At 34.4% G+C, this 26,937-nt stretch overlaps 1 protein-coding gene across 4 annotated transcripts; it reads left to right on the top strand.

Annotated features, from left to right (window-relative positions):
• The first annotated feature begins 4,084 nt into the window (after positions 1-4,084).
• LOC132554509 (low-density lipoprotein receptor-related protein 8-like) lies at positions 4,085-25,249 on the top strand. 4 transcript variants are annotated; one of them, XM_060218826.1, is made up of 19 exons: positions 4,090-4,162; positions 8,314-8,433; positions 11,813-11,929; positions 12,389-12,508; positions 12,816-12,938; positions 13,591-13,704; positions 13,788-13,907; positions 14,018-14,140; positions 14,637-14,768; positions 15,430-15,613; positions 16,267-16,497; positions 16,859-16,977; positions 17,359-17,492; positions 17,855-18,005; positions 18,299-18,553; positions 19,919-20,050; positions 21,344-21,355; positions 24,462-24,581; positions 25,012-25,249. In XM_060218826.1, exons 1-19 carry the CDS (start codon positions 4,090-4,092, stop codon positions 25,089-25,091), a joined length of 2,460 nt encoding a protein of 819 aa, XP_060074809.1. In that variant the 3' UTR covers positions 25,092-25,249. The 4 variants fall into 4 exon arrangements, with proteins under 4 accessions (XP_060074805.1, XP_060074809.1, XP_060074806.1 ...); XM_060218822.1 differs by lacking the exons at positions 8,314-8,433; positions 21,344-21,355; positions 24,462-24,581; positions 25,012-25,249 and having other exon boundaries at positions 4,085-4,162; positions 19,919-20,122; XM_060218823.1 differs by lacking the exons at positions 13,788-13,907; positions 21,344-21,355; positions 24,462-24,581; positions 25,012-25,249 and having other exon boundaries at positions 19,919-20,122.
• The last annotated feature ends 1,688 nt before the right edge of the window (positions 25,250-26,937 follow it).

Here is a 26,937-nt window from a genome sequence, read left to right as displayed (position 1 = left end):
AATTTGTCAACAACAAGAAAACAACAGCATGTCAGCATAATCATAACCCAAACTCAAATTCACTAAATCTAAAACAAAACAAAAAAACAAAACAAAAAAAACAAAAAAATTACACGCAGACTTCTGAAAGAATACGAGGAGTATTTGACAAATGATCCGGAAGAGTAAGCGTCTTCTGTTTCATCGACGACACCCGCCATGTATACCTTAGTAAATCCAAGTAAGTAATGTCACGTTCCCAAATGCGAACGAGGAATACAACAACGGACCAACAGGCAAACTACGGGGCATCAAACACGTCCAGATCCTTATCATACAATGAAATAGAACATTTCTCAATGAGATCACTATGACGACCGTAAGACCTTTATATAATTTTCTTCCACCTGCATCTTTTGAAACCCCATGTTGAGAATTTGTCCGCCAGTTGATGACTTCTTGCAAGAAATTCATGATAATGGGAGCAGACCGTTGAATATCTAATCCAATGTAATTTGTAAACACCGCAGGTTGGCAATGAGGGGATGTTGCTATCCAGAAAGGGAAAATTCATAAAAAGGAAATCGTGCTTATCATACATCTTTGTGGAAGGTTGTCGATGTTATTTTTCTGGACAGTTGAAAGTACTCTTAATGACAAATGGAGAAACACCTTTTTAAATGTTTGTAGTAACGATAAAGGAAGGTAACATGTAGAGCATGAAATACATCTGATTCAACTCACTGATATGGAAAGTATATGAATGTAATCGCCATGACAACAACGTCTGTCTGATGGTCTTTAATGATTCCAAATTATTGCAAGGTTTGCAAAATTTCCAGTTGTAAGTTTTGTCTTTTATTGACGTAAGATGACTCGATGACGTACATCACGGAAAATTGTAATGAAGTCACATTTTGAGGAAAATATTAGTTTGGTGTACAGATGTTTACATAAGCCACTTCGATCTGTATTTAAACACCTATTGCAAAATTAATTTTAGTATATAATACCATCGAACAAAATACGACACTCGGAAACAAGACAAAATCGATGTAAAAATTTCGTTTTTTTAAATGTTTTTTCCCGATAAATGGAAGCATAGACACTCTCGCGTGATGAATTCGACATATCCTATTTCATCACATTGTATTGGGTGGCTTTCCAAGGAAACAAAATATGAAAATGTAACATATGTTCAAAATTGATTAAGATTCATATCCAATGACGTGATCCTGTTTATATATATATGCATAATGTGTTAAGCATGGCGTTATTCCCATCTGATATATGCAGAACTTCCCGGTTAGCGTGGAAAGCCCCGAAGAATAAAGATCAATTTTAATGCATAAAGATATTTAACGAATGTAGGAAATGCAACCAAGAAAAAAGAGCGAAGAGAAAAAAAGAGTCTGAGGATGAACAAAAACCAACACTTAGATCATTGCTGGTGATCTGTATAAGTTTACCATAAAAGGTGCGCTTCCGATCAAACACATATGATGACCTGTTCTTGTATCCACGGTACTGTTGAAGTCATTATTTCATGAAGTACACAAGAGTTATCGCCCTTTAATTATTTTCATCAACGCTGAAGTTGTCTTTCTTGCAATTAGTAATTATTAATGACCTGGTATCTAAAGTAAAGTCCTGACATTTTCGTGAAACATGGGAGCTATGTTTTGGTTTCGTATACTCATGGTCAAAGGATCAAAATCCGTATATCAAAATGTTCTTTCAAGTTACCGTAATGTACAAGGTTGATTAGCAGACCAAATTTACGAGACAGCTTATTTCATCTTGCTTTCCATCCAACCTCAACCACTCCCATACACATTTAACACTCTAGATTTGAATAGTAATTATACGATTAAGAAAAAAAACCCGATCGGAATATGATCATCCACGTCTAATTTAAAATCAACAAAGAAAAACACGTAAAGAAACAACGTGATTGAAAATCAAGGACAGGACAAACTCTTCTACATCAACTGCTGACCGCTATCTTTTCCAAATACGAAACTAACAGGCATGAAGAATTCTACTTCCCTGTGGTGAATTTTCCATTTCTTAGAAGCAACCTACCTGCTTCCTCATCCTATGGTGTTTATATGCCGTAGTTGATCCGATATTCAATATATTGTTTCCAATATTTCGAATTCCGTGCAAGATGTCGGGAGAGGTAAGTAAGACTATGAAAACGTGTGGTTGTCACCGTGACCTCCTTGTGAGGTTTGGAAATAGATGTGTTCGATGCTCGTTAGGATGCCTGACGGTAATGTTATTAAAAGTCGGATTCTTCTTTGAGAAGGAATTTTTTTATGGTGGCAGTGACTCTAGATTTACATGTTTATGTCTTCGACGAAGCAGAGGTTGGGTGCTCGAGACATATAACCAATCTAGTTCTTTTTCAATTGTCTCGATGCAGATATTTGTTTAGTTCTTTTCACAAACTAGCTTCATCGACTTTAAGATTGTAGAAAGGTTTTGTTACTATGTTGGATTATTCCTGTTTTGTTTTTCATCAGTCAGTCATCGACATTTATAGCGAAAATGATGACATTGTGAGAAAGTCCTTTGTCTATTGAATAACTGCGACAAGGTCAAACGAAAGTGAGGGAATGGGATTATCACTACCTTAAGATAAAAAAAATCACTTATCATACAGCTTTGGGAAAATGCGGCCCTTTTAGTTTTTTAGCGAAAATATCGAGGTAAGCAGATAATTTTAGAAGTTATTTCCCAATTCTGATGAACATGGACAAACTTTTCAAGTTAACCAAAACTGTGATTTCCAGAATAATGATCAACGAAGTGAAATTGAAGAAGGGGAAGGGTCTATCTAACATGCTTTGGAAAGTTGTTAAGCCTCTTATGAAAAATTTTCAGGCAAGAGAAGAAAACAGTTTGTTGCCATGCGGGTGGTAATACCCTGTAAAGATATTGCCAACCAAACATTCAATTTCACCTCGCTTTAGACGTACTTTTTACCAAATACATTCTGGAAAACTTCAAAATAGCATTTCAATGACAATGGAGGCGTTCGTCTAGGTTGAGAAAGGTTATATAGTAGTGTACAGTTTAGAAAGTAAATGCTTTTCTTCATGGAGATTTTTTCATGAACGGGTGTTCAAGACTGATCAATAAAAAGATCTTTGGTTCCTCAATGTATATCATTTCACAACGAGGCTGTAATCCTGGTGTGGTAATACTACAAATGGTGGTGAGAATACAAAGGATAAAGGTTTTGTTGCACAACTAGCCAAGCCAGCAGTAAAACATTGTGTTATTTGGCTTGTAGATGTCGGTAGACGATGACTGGACTCAAAACGCCGGGTTTCGAGAGATGCAGGTTGATGACGACTTTGGGTAAGTATTTTATTCAACGTTATGATAATATTGGGAAATATCCATTTTTGTGATACCCGATAACATGTGTTATCATTTGGAAATGTGGCATTACTTGGATTTACCTGGAGCAGAATACCCTTACTCTTCCGAAACACTATTTTTGTACTTTTACATTGGTCACCGTGTAAATCTCTCATTTGATCATATTTCGCATTAATTAATCTGATATTTTTTAGTACGGACACATTCTTGATTCAAACTCAAATTCGATGAAGCAAGGGCAAATCAAACAAGAGAGATTTACACAGAGATCCCTGACTTAATTTCAAGGAGAATAGGACCAGGTGTGCAGAAAGAGTAGGCGATTTCTGTTTTACAAGGAATTATAATTGTGTTGAATGGTATGCAATTTCATGCTGTTAAAAATAGATTCTTATTCAATTTTAAGATATAAAGTGAAGTAGATATCTTATATCTACAAATGTATATCTCATAAAACGTACAAGATTTATAATAATTCTTTGTGAGGTATATAATTTTCGACATATTGCCCCAAAAAGATTTAAACTTGCTTGTTATACTCTCTATGTGATCTTGTTATTTTAAGCCCTGATGACATTTTAATGCAGCATTAACTACACTCCCATTTCACGGTAATACGCTGACTATGAGAGGAATATGTCATTCCGAACCGGATACTCTCACACTTATATAAACCTCCGAACCTGCTTACCTCAAATACAGCGTTAGCCAGACAAGATGGCTGTCGGGACGTACATACTCACGACTGTATTTCTCTTCTATTTGATTGCCATCTGCCGCACACAGCCAGGTAGGGCACGAGTTGAAACGTTTACACAAATGTTTAAACCTCATGTATACTTCTTTTCATAACAATTATTAGTATATATGTTTTAACAGTTATTTCTGTATTTTCTTTTTGGTCATTTTCTGTCGTAAACTAAATATCTGCGAGTGAAAACTTAGCAATATGAACTGCATTGTGATAGGTTTTCAATAGAACATCCGGTCCGGATATCAAACTGTCGTGTCCAAGCTATGACATTTCAGTGCGATGACACTATAAAATCATCCGTCAGTAGCCCCAATCACACGTAGACACCATCTTCATATGACTCTGCTTGTTAAAAAGACACAAAAAATTAAACACCTTAGTCAATTAGTGATTAATTCTTTGGTGTAAAGTTTTCCTAACAAGAGCGAATTATCATTTTTCTATTTTTTGGATAATTTATTTGTGCATTGGAGTATCATTTCAGAATTCAGATATTGTAAGGAAAAAAAACATTCAACTTTACGTACATTGTCTCGCCGGTATCTGAATGCCCCTTTAAGTATTTGTGTTTACTACGTGACACTACTTATACTTTCACTAACATTGTGTGACAATCATACGTATGTGTGTGAAACAGTACAGTGTGAAAACACATCTTTCATCACACGCTTACTCATGCAACGTAGTTACAACTATTTAGCTACGATAGATATATTTGTTCTTAGCAAAATAAACCGGATTAACAGAAGGCTTTGTTTATAACCCATTTTGTTTAGAACTTAAAAAACCTGCTGTTAGTTCATAAAACATAAGTTAATTTGGGTTAACGAGGTTCACATGTAAATTCTTGACAATGCACAATTTGTCACCCATGGCCCGGTGTCTCTAGACATTGTTCGCGCCAACAAGCTACTGACATTTAACCGCCCAGTTTACCGAAATAATGGTTTTGTTTTTCATTCCGCAAAGTATATTTCTCGCGAAACCATTTTTAAAAGCAAACTTTTGAAGTAATCTCCAAATATTAATTAACTGTTGATATCCTGGCTCGGATTAACCTGAAACCCGCATCAGAGCGAAATTTTGTGAAATAAGATATTGCGGCTTTCGAATGTGCTGGGATTTTTAAAAATGTATTTTACATTTTGTAAATCCTATATATATATATGTTTAATTTAATTTACCTGACATGGGAACCCATATGTACAAACTCGGCTCCACGACTGAACCTCAGGACGAACTCTCGTTTTTGAAATGTAGAATATATACATGTACTTGTTTTATTTCAATCCACGGCATATACATAAGAGATAGCTCTTTATAAAAATGTTTTAAGATTTGTGTAATGCATAAACTTTCGTGGCATTAAAATCAGTAGTCGTACACCATAGGACACAATATGTATAATTCCCACAACTGATTACGTTGTTGTGAAAACGCCCAATACTTAAATGTTGATTTGTGGTTAACACTCTCTTGTAATGTAATAAAAATTGAAAAATTCTTTATAGTAATGCTAGGAAAAAAACTGTCGCACTTAGTATTTCTTTGTCTTCGATAATATTTTATGTATCAATAAGATGTTTCATCGGTTATTTTGCTTTTTAACTCATCTTTTTTTCATTTAAAAATTAACATTACTTTAGGATTTTCCTTGATGGATCTACACTGAACAAAACACACGACGAATTATGTTTCTCACATTTAAACATATTTATTAAATTCACAAAATGTAACAAAAGAAACAACTTCCCCCCCCCCCCCCCCCCCCAAAAAAAAAAGTCTTGGGGCAAAGGTCAAACCCAGATCACGATCTTTGTTACTCTGAAGTAATTGAAGTTAAGTGTTACACAAATATGTATTAAATATATATACAATAAGGAAATTGTAACAAATTGAAAAGTTGTGAAACAACTTCACAAATCGCTGAATAAGCAGTGATTCAATATTTGCTTAAGAAAGGTGTAGCACCTAAGGATATCCATGGTGATTTGGTAGCAACACCATAGAATGATGTCATTTGCTACAGTGAAAATGTGGGTAGCGGAATTTAAGCTTGGCAGGCAGAGCCTTGGGTGTGATGCCCTTCCTGGAAGGCTTGTCACTATCGCATCACTAGAAATGGAAATAAAGCTCATGAAAATTATTATAGGTGACAGGCGAGTTATATAGAGATATATAGCCAGTTCACAGGAAAGCATGCATTCCATTCAGATCTTACAAAGAGAAAGCAGTCAGTACGTTTGGTACCAAGACTTCTGACAGTTGAGCAAAAGTTTTCCAGGCGGATTTTGTCTCGTGCTAGTCTGAACTTTTTAGAGGCAGATCCTGCTAACTTCCAGTAGAGGTTTGTGACTATGGATGAAACATGGGTCCATTATTTCATACCAGTGTATACAATGGAAGCACCCTGTTTCACCTCCGGCAAAGAAGGCATAAACTGTTCCATCAGCTGGTATACTGTTCCATTAGCTGGAAAGGTTAAGGCCTTGTTTTTCTGAGATGCTGATGCTATTTTGATGGTAGATTATCTGCAAATAGGACAAGCAATCAACGGCACATATTATTCATCACTTCTTAGTCATGGTTTACATGGGTGGTCTTGGAGTCTGTCTCTTGACCTTCTTGAGAATAACATGACTACGTGGCGACACGAGAGAGAGAAGGGGGAAGAGGAGGCCCAGCCTTTTTAATATGGTTTTACTGCGGGGTGATGTATGTATGTATGTATGTATGTATGTATGTATGTATGTATGTATGTATGTATGTGTGTGTGTGTGTGTGTGTGTGTGTGTGTGTGTGTGTGTGTGTGTGTGTGTAATGTAATGTATGTAATGTATGTATGTGTGTGTGTGTGTGTGTGTGTGTGTGTGTGTGTGTGTGTGTGTGTGTGTAATGTAATGTAATGTAATGTATGTATGTATGTATGTATGTATGTATGTATGTATGTATGTATGTATGTATGTAATGTAATGTAATGTAATGTAATGTATGTATGTATGTATGTATGTATGTATGTATGTATGTATGTATGTATGTATGCATGCATGCATGTATGTATGTAATTATATTTCACGAATTATAACTTTAAATGAATACTTATATCTTATCTCCTCCTTGTACAAAAAAAAAATGTTTCAAATCAATTAGTAATATTTCCATCAATTAGTAAAGATTTCCATCGATTAGTAATATTTCCATCAATTAGTGAAGATTTCCATCTAACTGTGGTATATTTCATTTGTCATATACCGATAAGAAATGAGGAAAAAACATTTAAATGAAAGGTCGCAAAAACACAGAGGCAGTATGCAGTTAATAACACTTGTAAAGGCTAGAAATGTAGCTGATAAATTCGAAAAAAAAATAAAACATATGATAGTGTGCTTTTTAGTTGTTGTAATTTATCGGGCACTTAACAATTGTTAAATCATAGATATAGATTTAACTGGAAATTGTAGGGCGCCGGGCTTCAAACCCTTCTTGGTAATATTCTAAACAGATGTAGACAGACTGTTGAGTTTAAATATACTTAAGATATTTTTAAGCATTAAAACAAAACTTAACCCCGAGGACATTGATCCTTGGTGACGGAAACTTACGGTTTCAAACACTTTGATGACTTTCACAATCTTTGGTTAGGTGTATCCGGTTCAAGGAATACTTCCGCAATTATGAGGCTCAAAATTTATGACAGACGGCTCCGATGCATGTATACACATTCATGTGTACCCGTTGTACAAATATGAAACGTTAACCCCCCCCCCCCCCCACACACACACACACACATACACACGCAACCCCCCCCCCCCCCCCCCCCACCCCCACCCCCACACACACACAGAGCAAAACGATAATCATTCATCATAATGAGGATTAATTAAGAAAGATTTCCAGAATTAATAATCAGATATAAAAAAAACACCCATTCATTACTTTTTGCGTAGAGGCACGTTACCATGAAAATGTAGGCTCAGACCCATTTAACACACGTACTTATATATATGTTGTGTTACTTTTTCATTTATTTATTTTTTATATTGTTGTTATCATTTTATTGATAAAACAGGAAATTAATTTAGCAAATATGTAAATAATTGATGACAATGAGTACACGGTAAAAAGAGGGAGAGTGATAATTTCAATTAGCGAAGGCATAAAACAAAATGATACTATTTACCGCATAGATTCAAACCGGAAGTGTAATCCAGGAGAAGTGCGTTGCGCAAATACCAGCAGGTGTATTCCCCGGAAGTGGATGTGTGACGGAGATGCTGATTGTCCCAACAAGACTGATGAACTCAAATGTAGGCTCTGTATTCAGAAACTTATATTTGGCATTAGAAATCAACGGCTTTAGTGTTAAGAACCATCGACTATGTTGTAAAGGGTTACATTATGCCTGAATGCATTTTTTTTTTCAGTAAACCTAGTAAAAATTGTATAAATGCATCATTGGCACCATCCAAAAAGAATTTGAAAATTGACACCGGCGAAAAGAAAACAATGGATTAGTATTTTGATAAAGCTTACAAAATTTTGTTTGACTTAATTCATATCGCAAACAGTTGAAGAAATGATAAGGGATGGTTCTGAACTTGCGCTGCTTTTCTTGAACTAACACAAACGCTTATTCGTAATAACAACACAATGTGAAAATAAAAATATTTTGGAGAAAAGTTTGAAAAAGATGAACCACGCGCCTCAAACGTTTAACTATAGCATGTGCACGTGTGTAGGAAAAAAGTAAACCTAACTTTTGGTAACAATGTATATCATCAATTAACCTAGTTATTGGTAACGGTGTATTTTATCAATTAACCTAGTTATCGGTTACGGTGTATTTTATCAATTAACCTAGTTATCGGTTCCGGTGTATTTTATCAATTAACCAAGTTATTGGTAACGGTGTATTTTATCAATTAACCTAGTTATTGGTTACGGTGTATTTTATCGATTAACCTAGTTATTGGTTACGGTGTATTTTATCGATTAACCTAGTTATCGGTTACGGTGTATTTCATTGATTAACCTAGTTATCGGTTACGGTGTATTTCATCGATTAACCTAGTTATCGGTTACGGTGTATTTCATCGATTAACCTAGTTATCGGTTACGGTGTATTTCATCGATTAACCTAGTTATCGGTTACGGTGTATTTCATCGATTAACCTAGTTATCGGTTACGGTGTATTTCATCGATTAACCTAGTTATCGGTTACGGTGTATTTCATCGATTAACCTAGTTATCGGTTACGGTGTATTTCATCGATTAACCTAGTTATTGGTTACGGTGTATTTTATCGATTAACCTAGTTATTGGTTACGGTGTATTTTATGATTAACCTAGTTACTGGTTACGGTGTATTTTATCGATTAACCTAGTTATTGGTTACGGTGTATTTTATGATTAACCTAGTTATTGGTTACGGTGTATTTTATGATTAACCTAGTTATTGGTTACGGTGTATTTTATGATTAACCTAGTTACTGGTTACGGTGTATTTTATCGATTAACCTAGTTATTGGTTACGGTGTATTTTATCAGTTCATCTAGTTATTAGTTACAATGTATGTTATCAGTAACCTACTTTTGGTTACAGTATATGCAAAAACTTTGTTTTTCTGTTGCGGGAGTTCTTTTCGAAGTGGGTGATTTCGTAGTGAATGTTATACTGATTTCTAAAGGTCCTGACATTTTTTAAACATAACCTGTCAAATGTTCTCTCAAGTAGTGCAAAAATCAACATGAAAGTATACTATCCGTTGGCCTCTGGTCAGCACATGCTCTAAATCTCATTGGTCATATCTCTAGTAGTCACGATCTGCTGAAGGCGTCGTCTGCACATGAATCTTTTGTGAGAGATATCAACGGTAATGTCTCCTACTTAGTTCTTGTGCAGGCAAATTTGTTGTATTTTAGACATTCTTGAAGAGAAAATGTTTCCATGTGTCGGTAACTTGTGGCTTCTTTCAATATGTCATCGGTAGGTAAATCACGAGTAACTGTCATAAGGTCACCCGTATGTAGGTCACGTGCGTCAGCAGATGACTCGTCGTATACTAACACGAGAAGAATACTGCATGGCTAATAATATTCTCGTTAAACATTTGCTTCATACATCAGTAAACTAGAGAAAAGAGCACCTTCGCATTAGTCTGATCAAGCATATTATTATCTTCTCAAAAACAACTCTAACAATCAATGCTCTTATAATTATATGTACATATATATGTAATAATTATCTATGGAAGTAACACAGTGAGCATTAGTGATCAATTGCATTGAATTATAGAGAGCGGATTGGGTGATTTTGCTATGAATAATTCTATCGGCATTATTTGAACGATTACAAAATGCTGGTATAGAAATGTATAAAAAAAATCATGATTCGAAAATAGATGAATAAGTGAACAAGTAAAATATGAAATGTAATCAAACAAACAAACATGTAGCGCCAATCGCAATTGCCGAAGATGCTTTTGGGAAACTTTTGTTAATTATACATAATTTTGTAAAATGACAGAATTCCCCTTGCACTCTATTATCTCATCTCACCTCAGCCCAAAGTTAAGTTCCCTCTTTGTCCTGCCAAAATGGAACTGAAATATTACAAAGAATCCAATTTTAATTCATGTTCAAACTGTATCTAAAGCGGGCTTGAAAATAACTTTATGACCTTCGTTTAAAAATGATACTGCTACCTCACTAAACTTCAAGGTTCAAAGGTTAATAAAGGCATTTATATAATTTTAACAATTAAGCATCATACAGTATGTTTTGTTGAACATGCTGGAAAACAATATATCAAAACAATATCATTACGCTATTTAAATAATGTAAACATTTTAGGCATGGGTGATTAAGGATAATTACTAACTATTCTTAGTTAAGGTCCTGACCAACATTCATGAATAAAAAATCAGAAATTAAATTGTGGTTTGAGACCTGATTCTCTACTAAGTAATATTTTAAAGCCAAATAGGAGACGAAAATTAAATTAATTTTTGTTTTCTGTTTCCGGTCATGAGCAGGTCAAGCAGCAACATGTAATTAAATGTTTTACTTAATTTTATTAGTTGCCTTGTAAAATCAATGTATGAAAATAACGGGAAACATTTTATTAATGTTAGTATATACAGAATAAAAGTTAATTATCTAATTATAACCAAATACATGTGTAACTTTTGCATGACTACATTGGCATTGCCTTATCTAGAGCTTGGCTTTTCTTTCAACCACTTTGGATTCTTCTCAGTTGCCTCCAAGGCTTCAAACTTTATGTCCATAGCGTCACTGAGGAGCCTTAGGACAAAACAGCTGTATGGAGCAGTTTAACTCTGCTGTATCTCTTAATCTGTTTTAAAATTTGCCATTCACTTGTGTGTCTTAAGTACAATCTACAAAGAAAGATGTTTCAGTTTTTGTAATGATCGACAACTGGGTAAAGAAAGTGTTCTTAATTAATATTTATTATTATATATTGATATCGTCGTTCACGTTCTTCAATAAATCGTTTTATATCTTTTATATTTAAGACTTTTTTGTTTGCTCATGCACAACAGGGTGTGGCACAGAAAAAAATAAACACAGAGGGACATGATATAATCTGTAGACAATCTGTTCTTTTTATCATATATGAGTTTATGAGTAATGACAACTCTGATTTTAAAACATTTTTCTAGGTGGAAATGAAACATGCTCACTTCAAGAATTCATGTGTAAATCTGGAAAGTGTATTCCAGCGAGTTGGAAATGTGACGGAGACGACGACTGTGGTGATCACTCTGACGAGAAAAGCTGTATGTTTGCTTTGATATTGTACTATTAAGATAACTTAGTGGAGCAGTGGACTGCTTTTAAAACAAATTGTTTATGTTTTTGATATTACCTCGATTCTTTCTACAAGAACGTATCATCATATAGCAGGTGTCATTTATGAATCAAATTTGTATTTATTCATTTGCTTCATACAATGAAATATAAGAAATATCCGACCAGAGCAACAGACTAATAAAATCTATTATTGAGTTCTTTGGTGTCACCTCTATTCTCGTTCTATGAACATAACATCACCTGGCAGTTCCAACATTTTCAGCATCACAAGTCCTAGTAGGACGAAAAAGTTTTATGATGCAGTTTAATTGATTAGGTTGGCTCTATCTTACTTTGTATAGAAATGTACTATTATTTTGTGTCTTTAATACAATTTATTTATGAATTATGCAACTTTATAAAACTTGTATCGTGTATCTTTTTAGGTACAAATAAAACTTGTCTAGACAATGAATTTATGTGCAAAACAAGTCAAAAGTGTATCAGTCGGCAATGGCGATGTGATGGGGACAAAGACTGCATCGATAATTCTGACGAGCTTAACTGTACGTACTACAGTCGGTATCAGAGGAATTCTGTCAATCAGTAATATGGAATAGAATTTTAAAAAATTAACCCATCAGCCGTTTGAAGATCAGTGTAGACAGTTTTACACCTCAGTACATCTTAATTATATATATATATATATAACGAGTTTGACAAGCTCCAATAATTCTCTGACGTAGCCCGTGTCAAACAAATCATTAAAAACATCTCATGATTTCTATAAAACATATTTATTGTCGCAATGTTTTCTTATCATGCAATTCGGACTATAAAGAATTTTCTTTAACGCCGATATTTGTTCTATAGGTAATATGACGCGTAATACCTGTAAAGACGGGGAATTCACGTGCAACTCTAATGAATGTATCCACGAGTCATGGGTCTGCGATGGAGCGAATGACTGCGTCGATGGCTCTGATGAGCGGAATTGTAAGTTAACCCAATACGTATAATTACTTGTTTATATATCTATTTACTTATTTTCTGTACCTGTTCATTTTTAGATCACACTGCGTCTATATATATATCGTATAACTGGTCAATGATTTCATGAGGTAACTTTAATTAATCAGTCTTCATTGCGAGATGGAATAAAAAATGGAAATATCAAATGCAAATAAACGTTAAAAGAAAGTAGAAGAAAATACCAACATGTCAACATAATTATAATACAAACTCAAATTCAATAAAACTAGAGCAAAATATGAACAATTGAAAGATTCTGACGGAGACTAAGGGAAGTACTAAGAGAATGAGACCAGGTGTTGCAGAAGAGTAAGCATCTTCTGGTCCACGACGCCGCCATGAAAATCTTTGTCAATCCGAGTAATGTCACGTTCTCAAAAGAGAATTAGGAATACAACAACAGAGCGAACACGTTAACTAATGGGCGCCAAATACGTCCATCTTCATAGCGCAATATGGATATTTACACAAAAAATGTCAACACGCTGTTATTTTCCATGTTATTTGTTGTTTTATAACACAATTTTCAAGAACTGGAATACTCATTGCAGGAAACAACAAGTTTTATTATATTTAGTTCAAAGCCATTGTTGATTTATGATAATACTTGTTGCAGGCACAGCCTGTCGCGAAAATATGTTTATGTGCCAAACAAGTAAGAAGTGTATTTCTAAAGAATGGCGATGTGACGGGACAAACGACTGCGTCGACAAGTCGGACGAAGTCAATTGTAAGTCTTTTATGATTTCATTGTATTAAGTTCAAAGAAATCGCTTTTTACTACGATTTTCATGTGCTTGATACTCATTGTAGGTAAAAATAAGACGTGTAGGGACGATCAGTTTATGTGTAAAACAGATCGGATTTGTGTTCCTCAAGAATGGCGGTGCGACGGTGACGGTGACTGCACCGATAATTCAGACGAAAATAACTGTGAGTTTATTTTATTTTTGAAAAATGTACGTATTTATTGTCGCAATGTTTTCTTATCATACAATTCGGACTATAAAGAATTTTCTTTAACGCCGATATTTGTTCTATAGGTAATATGACGCGTAATACCTGTAAAGACGTGGAATTCACGTGCAACTCTAATGAATGTATCCACGAGTCATGGGTCTGCGATGGAGCGAATGACTGCGTCGATGGCTCTGATGAGCGGAATTGTAAGTTAACCCAATACGTATAATTACTTGTTTATTTATCTATTTACTTATTTTCTGTACCTGTTCATTTTTCATCACACGGCGTCTGTCGTCGTTCGTCGTCAACTTTTCCGTTCAAACGACTTCCTCTCAATAACCAAAAGGGCTAGTATTTTCTTGGGCAATTTCTTAGATGTAACCCAACAACATCTGCAAAAATGAACTAGACCGATTTTATTTGCAAATTCACAATGAAATTACAAGACAACATGGAAAAACTACGTCATAGTTGGTAAAATTGCGGAATCAATAACTATCAAAATATCATCCTCTAATATTCTATTATGCACGTAGACATTGGGAACAGTCTATAGATAGGCACGAAATCCAATGCCCATGAACTAGTCTAAGCTGGGGAAAATTAGCCCCGCGTTTTTAAACAACTTCAAAGTATTTTTGTTTCGATAAAAAATTGATGATTGAATCAGAAATGATACATGACATTTTTAATTTGCAGGTACTAAGGAGATCAAGTGTACTTCAAGTCAGTTCCCATGTGACAAGAAAACGTGCATTGAGGAAGCCAAGAAATGTGACGGATTCACGGACTGTTACAACGGAAGGGATGAGGCAAATTGTGAAACCAAGGGTAGCACACACTAGTTTTTCCCATATAAAGTCAATAGTCATTTGTCAATTGAAACATTTAACTTGAACCAAAAATGTGTTTTTAAGAAAAATCTTCACACATTTCACTTTTCTGAAGTATGCTGAAAACCAAAATCAGTATGCTTGACAGCTACTGAAGACTTGAGATTTAAAAAAAAAGAGAGAAAAAAGACGATGGAGTGTGTCATCATATAACGTAATATAATGTTGGATGTGATGTGCCAAAGCTAAACAAAATATTTTTTTCTGTGAAGTCTAGGTTGTTATACGTTGTAGTATAAAGTGATACAGACGAAAATAAGTAAATTTCTATTTTGTTAGATATTAAAGATTTAGTTACTTAACGAACGGTATGCGGTGTGATTATTTTGGGTGGTCGTGTGGCGCAGTGGATAACAGCTTCAGAGTTATGTTGTTAACTTTCAGATCATGTAGATTTTCCCAATGTTATCTCGTTTTCTCGTTCATAAGATTTCATCCCAGTCAACAATGCGATTAATTCAAGACGTCCTTCGTGGATGATATCTATTCTTATGTTGATAAAACGATGGATCGACCACATCAAAATATTATTGTACATTTTTACTTGTTGAGAAATAATTTCAGTCTACGTCTGTATCATTTTGGGATTCATTTTTCAGATACAAAAGTTATCCTGGCAGACACGCACAGCCTTAAGTTGGTTACACTTTTAAGTGGGCCCAAAAAGGCATTGTCACGTCGGATATCGCCCTCACGAACCGGACAAACCATAATAGGAGTGGACTTCGACTACGAGGAGAACTATGTGTTTTGGACAGATAATAAGAGATCTGGAATCTTTGTGTAATATTTCTATTTAACTATTGTGTTTTGAGTGGAAACATTTTGTTTTTAATTTAAATGCAATTTTAATGATGATAAATGATTCAACAAGAGTTCGCCATTTTCACTGACGGTATATTTTTAACAGAAGTGTAAAATGTAAATTTTGTTTTGTATATTCTCATTTACGGAAATGTTTACTGTCGGCTTTCTTCTCCGATAATAACCTGGTAACTGTTTGAAAGAACAAAACTGTACAACTAGTGTTGTAATGAATTTATGTTGTGAATGAAAAAACCGATGATATGCTATTTATTGGTCAATATTTATATAACATCATATGAATTACCTTACTTTCCATTTTATTTAAAAGTCAAAACTCTTTGACAACAAGTATGCCCGCCTTGGGTATGATGTTACTTTAAAAATTTTTTCAAAAATGATTCACAAAGTTTGCTACAAAAATCATTTTCGTTTGGGTATTCATTGATCTTTATTCTATTAATTTACGAATACGTGTGTCTGGGAATTAGCTGTTAAAATTTACATCATTTACGTCAGTGGTGTGTTTTAATCAAATCCGTAGTTATAAAAAAAATCAAATTTCTTCAAAAATGCTGTCCTGACAAATTATATCTGAATTTTTAGATATATTTTAAACACGTTTTTTATAGTGCCAGTTTTCAGAATACTTCGGGATCCATTACGGACGAGCGAGCCGTCTTGAGTGACGGGATAATCACAGCAGACGGCATGGCAGTAGATTGGGTCAATAATCTAATCTATTGGACAGATACTGGCCGGGATGAGATATCCGTCACAAATTACAACGGAACAATGAAAAAAGTCCTGTTTCGCGATAACCTAGATGAGCCTAGAGGCATAATAGTGGATCCATTGACAGGGTAAGATTATGATACTATAATTGCGCGGATAATATAATACAAGACACATTGCTGACACGATTAATAATTTGTCAGATTATTGCCTGCTTGTGATATCACTACACCAATCCCCATTCCTCTTGGGTATATGTATTATCACAATATATTTTGATGACAAATGTGGAAATCCGTACCGAATTTCCTATTTTTTAAGCTTAAACTTTGTTGAAGTTGAATGTATCAAATGTCATCTGAAGATACCAGAAAATGTATTCCATTTTGATACACAAATGCATGAACGTATGAAGAGATGATTCTATCTTATTTTTGGACACAGCTACCTTTGTTATTTTCTTATTGAGAAATATTCGTCTTTATTTAGATGGATGTATTGGACAGATTGGGGTAACCCTGCCAAAATAGAAAGATCCGGCATGAATGGACAACAAAGAGAGACTATTGTAGCAAGCGATTTGACTTGGCCAAATGGTATCACTTTAGGTAATAGCTAAGTATATCTTATTAGTGATGGTATAACAATAGATAAAATGTAAAATATATATCATATGACAGGTCAGCCCAGTTTTGAGATAACCATACTGTAATAACGGCGGTAGCTTTAATGGTGCTTGCAATTTACTGTTGAGATAAGAGCGAATCGTTCTCATTTCTTACCATATGGTCTGTTATCGTAACGTGAAACATTTTTTATAAGATAATAATTATGCTTTAAAAACCACAGCGATATCCAGGTTTCATGAACAGTAGATCGAAAATTTCAGTCTTTTAAATGATAATTTGATATCAATATTAGCATCGTTTTATCATTTTAGAGGCAGAAATTTTCGGTCAAGGTGAACATTAGTTTGTTTCACTTTACAGATTATGACGATGGACGGTTATATTGGGTTGACTCCAAATTAAGAAAGGTGGAATCATCTCAAGTTGATGGCAGTGACAGAAGAGTTATCAGCTCTGGGAAAATAAGCCATGACTTTGCCATCTCCACATCTAAAGTAAGATTTGATAGCGACATAGTATGTGTGTGAAGTGTTCCTCGAACAGAGATCGAATGTAATGACACCAAATGTATACTTTTGCTTTTTTTACCCCATGAATATTTATGTGATGGTAAGTCAAGGTCACATATATTTTTTTTTGTATATACATGATACAAGGTCAATGTCACGTAACTGGTTTTGTATCAATAAATAGCAAATCAAGTAATATTGGATCTGTTTAAAAATACAGAGCATACGTTTATTCTTGTTTTTATAACCTCAATGAGGTACCCCTTAGCTTCTAAAAGGACAATCCGAGTTTGTTTATGGGGCAATGCACACAAATACAAAAATCACGTGTCCCGTTTTACTTGTAGTTTGATATCTTTATCACATCCTGGGCAGACATTGGTATCACAGGATTGTCAAAATCAAATGGAGAAATTACAAAATTCACAAACGAAAGGACCGATTCTATCTCTCGGCCAATGGGAATGAAAGTATATAGCAACACAATGCAAAAACGAAGTAAGTGTTTCCATCGAGTACTGCAAAATAATGCAGAGTTTTGAATGAAAGCAAATATTTGTTTTTTAATGCTAACGTTTTCCTCTTTTAATCGCAAAAAGTACTTTTCCCTGCATGAGATTAATTATCTCCCTATCTTATCTAACGTCTATGTCTTCATTCCAGATACCATATTTTATCTGTAAAAGAATAATTTTTAAAGATAAATTAGAAATGAATTAATAAATGACTGTAAATTATCGCCAAAATATTATTTTTATTGAAACATAAAAACTATTATTTTCCACTCAAAGAGACAAGTATATGTTACACAAACGAATTTGAATGCGGGTATCTTTGTCTACCGAGACCTGCCCAGCCACCATCGACTGAAGTCCAATACACCTGTGCATGTCCAGACGGAATTACATGTGGAATCTCCTCCAACTTGTCATCGACTACATTGATACCGACCTCGACCACAGTCGAGACAAGCTTGGCCACTACCAGACAAAACTTGACTACAATTGAATCTGAAATAGAAACCCCAACAGTAACACCCACCACAGGTAAGCTTCATAGGTTACACAACACTAATTTCAAAATAGAGTGATCTAAAGTCGATTACAGGCATTGTATTGTATCATTTGCTGAGAAAGAACATTGGTTAAAAAAGAATATAGGCATGCACGAACATAAAATATAGTCTGAGTTGATTTTCATTTTCTGCTTTATGCTCGATATTCCATTGGTTACAATCACTTTCGCTTTCTGCACCGATGGAACATGTCATGGTAAAATTGAGGGCCCGTGTGCGACACCTTGTAAAAAAGACTAGTTTGATCCTTTCATGTTCATCAAACGCATCTCCAGATCGCATAACGGTATGGCTTTGAAGATGGGTGCCGCTCCTTTGTACTCTTCAAAAGGTGAATGTCTGCCTGTGATTGGAATGGTCAGTTATTTTTTTCTCTTGGAACCAATCAAATTACTTTTGTTCCTTTAGTTTTGCCATGACATGTTCCAGGGGTGTAGAGAGTGGAAGTGATCGTTACCCCAGGAGTATCGAGGATAAGTCTACTTAAGGCTCAAACCTTAAATAAAATCAATTTATTGTAAAGAACGCATGAATCCACATAACATTTACAACAAACATTATTTACATGTTCCAGCCGCAAAAAGAAAAATGCGTATGTGTACGTTATATACAAGAGTTATGATGCTGACCCGGGTCGAAAGATCGGGGCATATTGTTTTTGTGCTGTCTATTTGTCTATTGTCAACTTTAACCTTGCCCATAGCTATTACACCGTAAGAGGCAGGGCTTTCGTATTTGACATGTGACAAGACTTTCCGGTGGTACCTTAAGTTTTGACCATGTGACTTTGACTGTTACCTTTGACCTACATTTGAAAGTAAAAAAAGAATCATGACCACAATGAAGACACAAGTGTTTCACAGAGTGTACATGATTACACAGTCAAGTTTTGATATCCTACATTGGAATTTTGTTGCAACTGGGGGCATAGTGTATCATAAACATGCCTTATTTTCTTTATTTTTCAACTATTACATACATACATACATACATACATACATACATACATACATACATACATACATACATACATACATGCTCTCTATACGTCGAAAATGGCTTATAGGTCCGTTTTGGCCAAATGCATAAGTGGTTCAGTGTCTGTCTACATATATGTGTATTAAATAGTCGTTAGTTTGTTTTATCCCGAGTTCCAGCCGGCCGTTATTTCAAGTCTTTACTTTCCCGTTCCCCTTGTATCTATAAAGTATTTTGGCTTTATTAAGATTAATATATTTGTATATTGTGTAATGTCTGTGTGATGAAAGTAAACAAAGAATGGCTTTGATAATATTAGTAATCGTTTTAATTGATTCAGTATATTATGTAATTCTAGTTACGCCAACAACAACTAGCCCAAAGACAACTGATATCATCCGAACAAAAAATTCCACTTCCGGTTTCACTACTACACAAAATCCAGGGACGTCAACAACCGTGTCGAACGCTTCCACTGCTCCTACGCCAGGTAAATATTTCTTTAAAACTTTTACCAATAAACAAAGTACCTTGCTTAGGAAAGAATGATTTAAATATTGTATTCAAGATATTCATTGTTTATATAGTAATATGTATAGATAATCAATATTTTGTTATTTGACTTTTTTTTTTACTTTACTTTAAAAACTGCTCTCTCTTGTAGAAACCTGTACATTTTTTACATTTAGAGATTTGTAAAAACATTCATTTGAAATGTTATTGATATATTACTGGATGTAAAATAGGAGTTTTCAGAATATGTTTTTGACATTTGGAAATTTGTGAAAAAAACATTCATGTGAACTGTTGACATGTTATTGTATGTGAAATAGTAGTTTTCAGAATGAGGAAACTTGAAATAACTAACAAAGTATCTAAATGAGTACATAGAACATAAATAGATATTTTTCAAAATGCAGAGTAACGTAGCAAATGCTCTTTTGTCTTATTTGCAATAAAATAGATAAATATGCAATTTATTCGTAAATGCAATGTTACAGGTATGTGCATGTACATATTGGAGATTAACATGCTTTGATTAAGCCTAACAGTATTTGTCTTCGTTAGATTAAGACGGTGATGTCTCATGATCTCAACCTAATAGCTCGACGGCTTAGAGAGATGTTTTTAAATTAACCGTTCCGAAGGTGTAAATATCTCCGTCTACATAACATAGAGAACATTGATAATTTTTTCAACCACACTTTCCGTTAAATTTTGGAAGTAGTTTTGGCGGAATGCACGCATTTATCACGCCAAATTAAGTAACCAACGAAATATGTGTCAAATTTTACGACATTATCCACTTTTGACATTTGGTTGCTACATCACCGAATGAAGTAACCCTACAGAGAGTTGTGAAGTTTTAGAGAGAAAGCTAACCTTTTTTCCATGAGAGGACCAGATTTATCCTTGCCTATGAAAACTGCGAATTCACCGTTGAAGTAGCAGAGAATTATAAAACCTGTACAAAACTATCCCACTCCGAGCTGATACTAATGTATTCATCCCGAATGTTTTTAAATCATAAGTCGAAAAAATGGACATATTTTCGTTTTTCGCGGATTTTTGTAAATGACCTACACAGGTAAGTTCTTAAATTTGTACTTTTGCTTTCATATTTTAAGTGAAAAATATCCTTTAGCTATTTTTTTTACGAGTCATATTTACGAATTGAAAATTACGTCAGAAATTAACTTTTAACAGTACTGTTAGAGTATCACTGAATTTGGTTGATTATCAAACCATTGAGAACAAAAATGAAGTTTCCGAATTATATAAGTCCTTAAAGATGGTGATATCGAGAGAGGTTGAAGTATCGGGAATTGAACACATTTCAAAGTTTTCCATTAACCAAAAATGCTTGAAAAATAGATACTTTAGGACTTTTGCATGGTGAAGAGTAGCCCTATTTGTTTGTATTCAGAACCATCCAAAGAATTTTAATAATAAAATCAAAATCACAACAGAACAGAGGTAGAAACTTCAATAAATATTCTAAATCATTATAATTATCATCTTTAATCAGTCATGTTTTACGGTCCGATAAACATTGCTTCTAAAATGTTATAAGATTAAAAATGAAATAACATTATGTTTCAATATATCCACGTCATACATTCTGCTCGTTTCATATCTACAGTATGTCTGCTTGTAGTTGGTTAGGTTTGTATGTTTTGTTTATTTTCAGGGAATTTAACATGGTGGTGGAAATAATCATTGAGATGACATTAGAAAAGTATGTAATTAATTATCGTTATATGATTATTAACAACTTAGATGTTATTTATCAGTGTGGTGTACGTCGGAGTCAAGCTGCATGTTGCATGCGTAGTTTTGTAGACAACAAGTCAATTGTCTGGACCAATCCTTTGTTATTTGGTTTCTCTGATATATTTAATCGTTGACGTCTGTCTGTGCCATACTTTCCTCTGGAATTAGTACACGTTCTTATTATATAAACCTGTTTTATTCCTTGAAAATTATTCAAAATCCAAAATTATATATTATGAACAGAGACGTATATATGTCTCTGGTATGAACTACGTGGTTAGAGCATCTAAGTCTACAGTTTTACGTTTGTTTAGTCGAGATTTCATAACGTTCTCTCTGGATTTCACTACTCTTCACTCAATATTCTTTTCTCCCATTATCTCTCGAGTCTTAGAAGGATAAAACCGTTATGTAATGCTATTTTTGTGTTACGCAGAGTGCATAGGTTAATTTCATGGGGGTCTATTTTGGCGATTTAAAAAAAATAATAAAATCACAAAAATATACTCAATATATAATAATGCAGAATTGATACAAAAAACAAAACGATCATATTATTAATTCCGTGAAAAATATTTTCTTGTTGGCAAGAGTTTTCGGTTTGACATTGGAAAAATTGCTCCCTCGAAAAACACCAACCGTAGCTGTATACAGCAGTTTCTAGACCGTGAAACATCAATGATATTTAGGTCGGCTCTCTGGCTGACTGAATTCGTCACAGCTGACTAGATATTACTAGTATATAAGAAAACATGTATTTTAGAAACCTGGTAAACGGAGTAGTAAACAGTAGGATTGTCATCGATACTCCAGGGATTATGTTCACTACCGCTCTCTGCACCCCTTGAACATTTAATGGCAAACTAATGGTTCCATGTGCGACACCTTGTGTCTTCGATGTACTTCAAACGAATCACAAGGTCGGTATGATGTAGTGACTTTGAAGTTGGGTATCGTTCCTTTGTAATCATGAAAGGATAGTATCAAATCTGTGATTAGTCATTTTTTCTCCTGAAACCCGCTCTAGACCAATCAAATTACTTCGCTCGCGAGCAATAGTGACTGTAGCCGCTTGAGTATCGAGGATACATGAAAGGAAATCACTGACTAGATTTCCACTACAGTCTTAAGATAAAGTCAACACATAAGTCTCTGTTATAAGTGTATTCATTCTAACTATATCAGCCATATTTTGCTATCCTGACAGTCTGCCAAACTGACCAGATGTCATGCGACAACACGTCGTCCACATGTATACCACTAGCCTGGAGATGTGACGGCCAGCAGAACTGTCCGGACGGGTCAGACGAAAGCAGTTGTAAGTGGTATACATATGGCATATGGCATCAAAGAGTATTTGAAAACATCTCCTATTCTAACAAACATTTAAATATGTGTCAATACAATTGAACAGATTTCCTTTCTTTAACTACAAGCCCAGTAGCATTACATTAAGTCCAAAGTTTCAGGAACTGGAATATGACACTTCGAAGTTAGAGATTGTTAATTATCTTGCTTTTTGTGCAAGTTGAAGTCAGATTCCGAAATAATCGAAAATACTGGTGTTGGTCATAAGCAACAACTGTTTGTTGGTTAACCGTATTTTGTATTCTTTTCTTTTGAAGTCTGTAATGTTAGGACACATTATAGAAATAGGAAATTGGCATGTAGTGTGACAATTTATTATTTCAAATTTCATGTCGCACCTTTTTTCTAAGGATCCGTTCAATAATCGAATCGGATTTCTTAAAATAATATTATAATATTATTCACAGGTCCAACCACTACTTGCTCTTCAAACTATTTCGACTGTGGTAACGAGCGGTGTATTCCGGATTCCTGGGTTTGTGATGGTGACATAGACTGTGTGAACGGTTCGGACGAAGACAAATGTAAGTCCAGGTCAAAAGACGAGATAAAGTTTTACTATAACATATTGTTTTTTGTACTGAATCAATAATTTTCATTGGCATGGCAATGTAACTATATCAACTAACCAAAAACAAGTGCGATTCATGGCACCATAAATGACAGCCAGATCGTGACCATTACATCGTCATAACTGTTGAAATGGTGATGGTTCCAGTCAGACTGGCTGTTCCTTTAAACAGATAACGTTTAGATTAAAGTAAGTTCTAATTGTCACAAGTCTGTGTATGGAAAATAGATATTTTGAAAAGGTGGAAATATTAGAAATGGTGAAATATGGCCTATCGTGTTTAAACGCTTATTTTTTGTTGATCTGTTTACATAATGCTTAGAACGTTATCCACTACACCACTGGAATATCCAAAAGTGTTCCACCAAATGAGGATGCAAAAACAAGCCTCAATGCAATTGTCACCTTTGCCGGCCGAACATTCTTTTAGACCATGAAACCTTAAATCATTAAAGAATTCTTATTCGGATGTCAATGTAGAATCAGTATTTAGATTATCAGCAGAGAAATGCAGATCACATACACATGTATATTGCCTTTTCAGTTTCATATTGCAAACATAATTAAAGCCTTTAATAGAAACCTTTAATAACCGAGAATAACATAAGGTTTACAAGCCCTAGTTCTAACTCAAATTTAATAGAATGACGGTAAAATGGGTAATTTTTACACAAATGATATATTTCAGGTTCTGCAATATGCAAGTCAGGGGAATTCAAGTGTCTAACTCAAGGCACATGTATATCTCAGACCTGGGTGTGTGATGGACAGTACGACTGTTGGGACGGCTCTGATGAGTACAATTGTAGTACGTATGGATTATTTCCATGATTGATATTGTGCTAGTACAATTTATATCAAACAAATTTGATTTCTTCAAAAATCAAATGTAAACATGATAGATGATATACAGTGAAAAGACCCTAACATGTCTTCTAATGTTTTTCAAAAATTATGTTATTCGGCAAAAATTGAAAGAAATCAGCTGTTAAGATACTATCGTGTTCTAGTTTGCCCAAATACTTTGTGTAAGGATTGTTGTGATTTCCAATACAGAATTTCTTATCGGAGTTTCATAATTGTGTGGAAATTCGAAAGTGGTGTCAAATACTTGTCAAATATTCATCCATATATCGCTATCACCATAGACCTGAAGTTTGATGGCAAATAATATCTAATCATGTAAGTGTATTCGTGATCATTTACCAATATTAAGAAAGCTTTTTCATTTCATTCAGGAACATCAACCTCACCAACACAAGATTGGAACATGAATCCAATGTATGATGAATTCTTTTATAATTTTCTTATCAAATAAAACATTTATCTTCAATGAAATATACAAAGAAATTAGTCTTCACGTGTATCAAAAGGCGGCCATATTGGGACAAGTTGCATCACAACCAAGCTACGACCTTTAGAGGTTAATAATAAATGATGTTTTCTCATAGTCTGATAATAAAGAAAAAAATAACATTTATTTGTATTTGTTGTCAATGTATATGCAGTTATAAATTCAAAACGTTTGACACAGATCTAAAACATCCATTGGTTTCGAGTATTCTTGAGTCACAAGACGTTGGTGCCATGTAAGACTCTATCATACAATCTGTCACCATATGCCAGTTTGACCAAATGTGAACGAGTCTCAGTGATTACAAACACTTGTAATCATTATTATCGGAGAGTTTATAAAGAACTTGTCAAGCAAGGCAAGAGGAAATGGTCAGTATCAATTTCATGACACTAAACTTCTTAATCTTATTGGCCTTGTACTTTATCAAGGGTCTCAGTGTTAATGTTTAGGTCATCTGACCAAAAGGGTAATGATGACCTAAAGCTATTGTGCTTTGTCCGTCTTTGTTCGCAATTCGTAAATTTTTGTCATTTCAAACTTCTTCACAAGTTCCACTAGTGGGATTGAACTGAAACTTGCAAGAAATGATCCTGAGATGGTCCTGACCGAGTGTTATTATTTTTCGGCTATGTCTGAAATCCAAGATGGCATATTTTAAAATTCTCCAGTTCCACTGGTGCCATTGAGCTAAAAATTGGTGGGAATGTTAAGAAAAGGAAGCCAGTTGTTCTTCTCAAGTTTCACTAGTGGGATTGAGATCAAACTTGCATAAAATGATCCTGAGATGGTCCTGACCAAGTGTTATTATTTTTCAGGTATGTCTGAAATCCAAGATGACCGCCATCTTGAAAAACATATTCTAAACTTCTCCAGTTCCACTGATGCCAATGAGCAATTGGTGGGAATGGTAAGGAAAGGTAGCCAACAAAGTGTTGTTATTTTTCATACGTTGTCAAAAGTTTGATTTGGCAGCCAGGGAGGCCATTTTGAAACAACTATTGTGCAATCATGGTTTTCTAATGCAACACCAATTTCAAACTTACGACTTGGACTGATTTCCACCTTTACTGTCAAAAAATAGGTAACACTTGTTATAGTTACCTACTCCTCACCAAAACTACCATCTGCATCATGGAAAACAGATTCTTTGTAAGACTTAATTCAAAGTAGTAAAAATAACTTGCATAGAATTTGAATATTTCCGAATCATTATGATGACCATAAAACTATCTAATAATCGTCATCATCCTGTATTTCTTGAAACCATTTATTGTGAATTTGGCTGTCAGTAGTTGACAATTGTAATAATGGAAACATCCCTTAAATTCAAATTGGTTGTGATATGTAAATACTCTATGTTTTGGAAGCGAAAATGATGGTTATGGCAAGGTATTTGTGACCTTTTTTCCACATCATATGAAAACAAAAAATAAGCTGTCCAAGAGAGGTTGCAACTGATACACGTTTGTTTCTCTGAGTATGTCAAAATCTGTTTAAACCTGACAACCAAACTCAATATTGTCAAGCAGAATTCCGTTTTCGTTTTCCCAATTTTTGTTACTTAAATTTATATCATTATTATGTATGATATGGCTCCAGAATAGCTTGCAATCATAAATCTATACTGCTTTTCACCCTTCCCGTAAAAGAGAGCTCTCATAACAAGAGAAGGAATGTTTGGAAAGCCGTATAGTAGTTAGGAATGGGGTATGGTAGTGTACAGAGCCAGGAAATCAAATCTTTTTATACAAGATATGTTTTTTACAAGATTGTTTACATAATAATCATTCATAAAAAATATCCAATG

Source organism: Ylistrum balloti, unplaced genomic scaffold (assembly GCF_031769215.1).
Source record: "Ylistrum balloti isolate Yb309-2 unplaced genomic scaffold, AGI_CSIRO_Ybal_v1 Utg370416, whole genome shotgun sequence".
Lineage (NCBI taxonomy): Eukaryota > Metazoa > Mollusca > Bivalvia > Pectinida > Pectinidae > Ylistrum > Ylistrum balloti.
The sequence above is the reverse complement of the archived record's forward strand: the minus strand, read 5'-3'. Positions and strand labels throughout refer to the sequence as shown.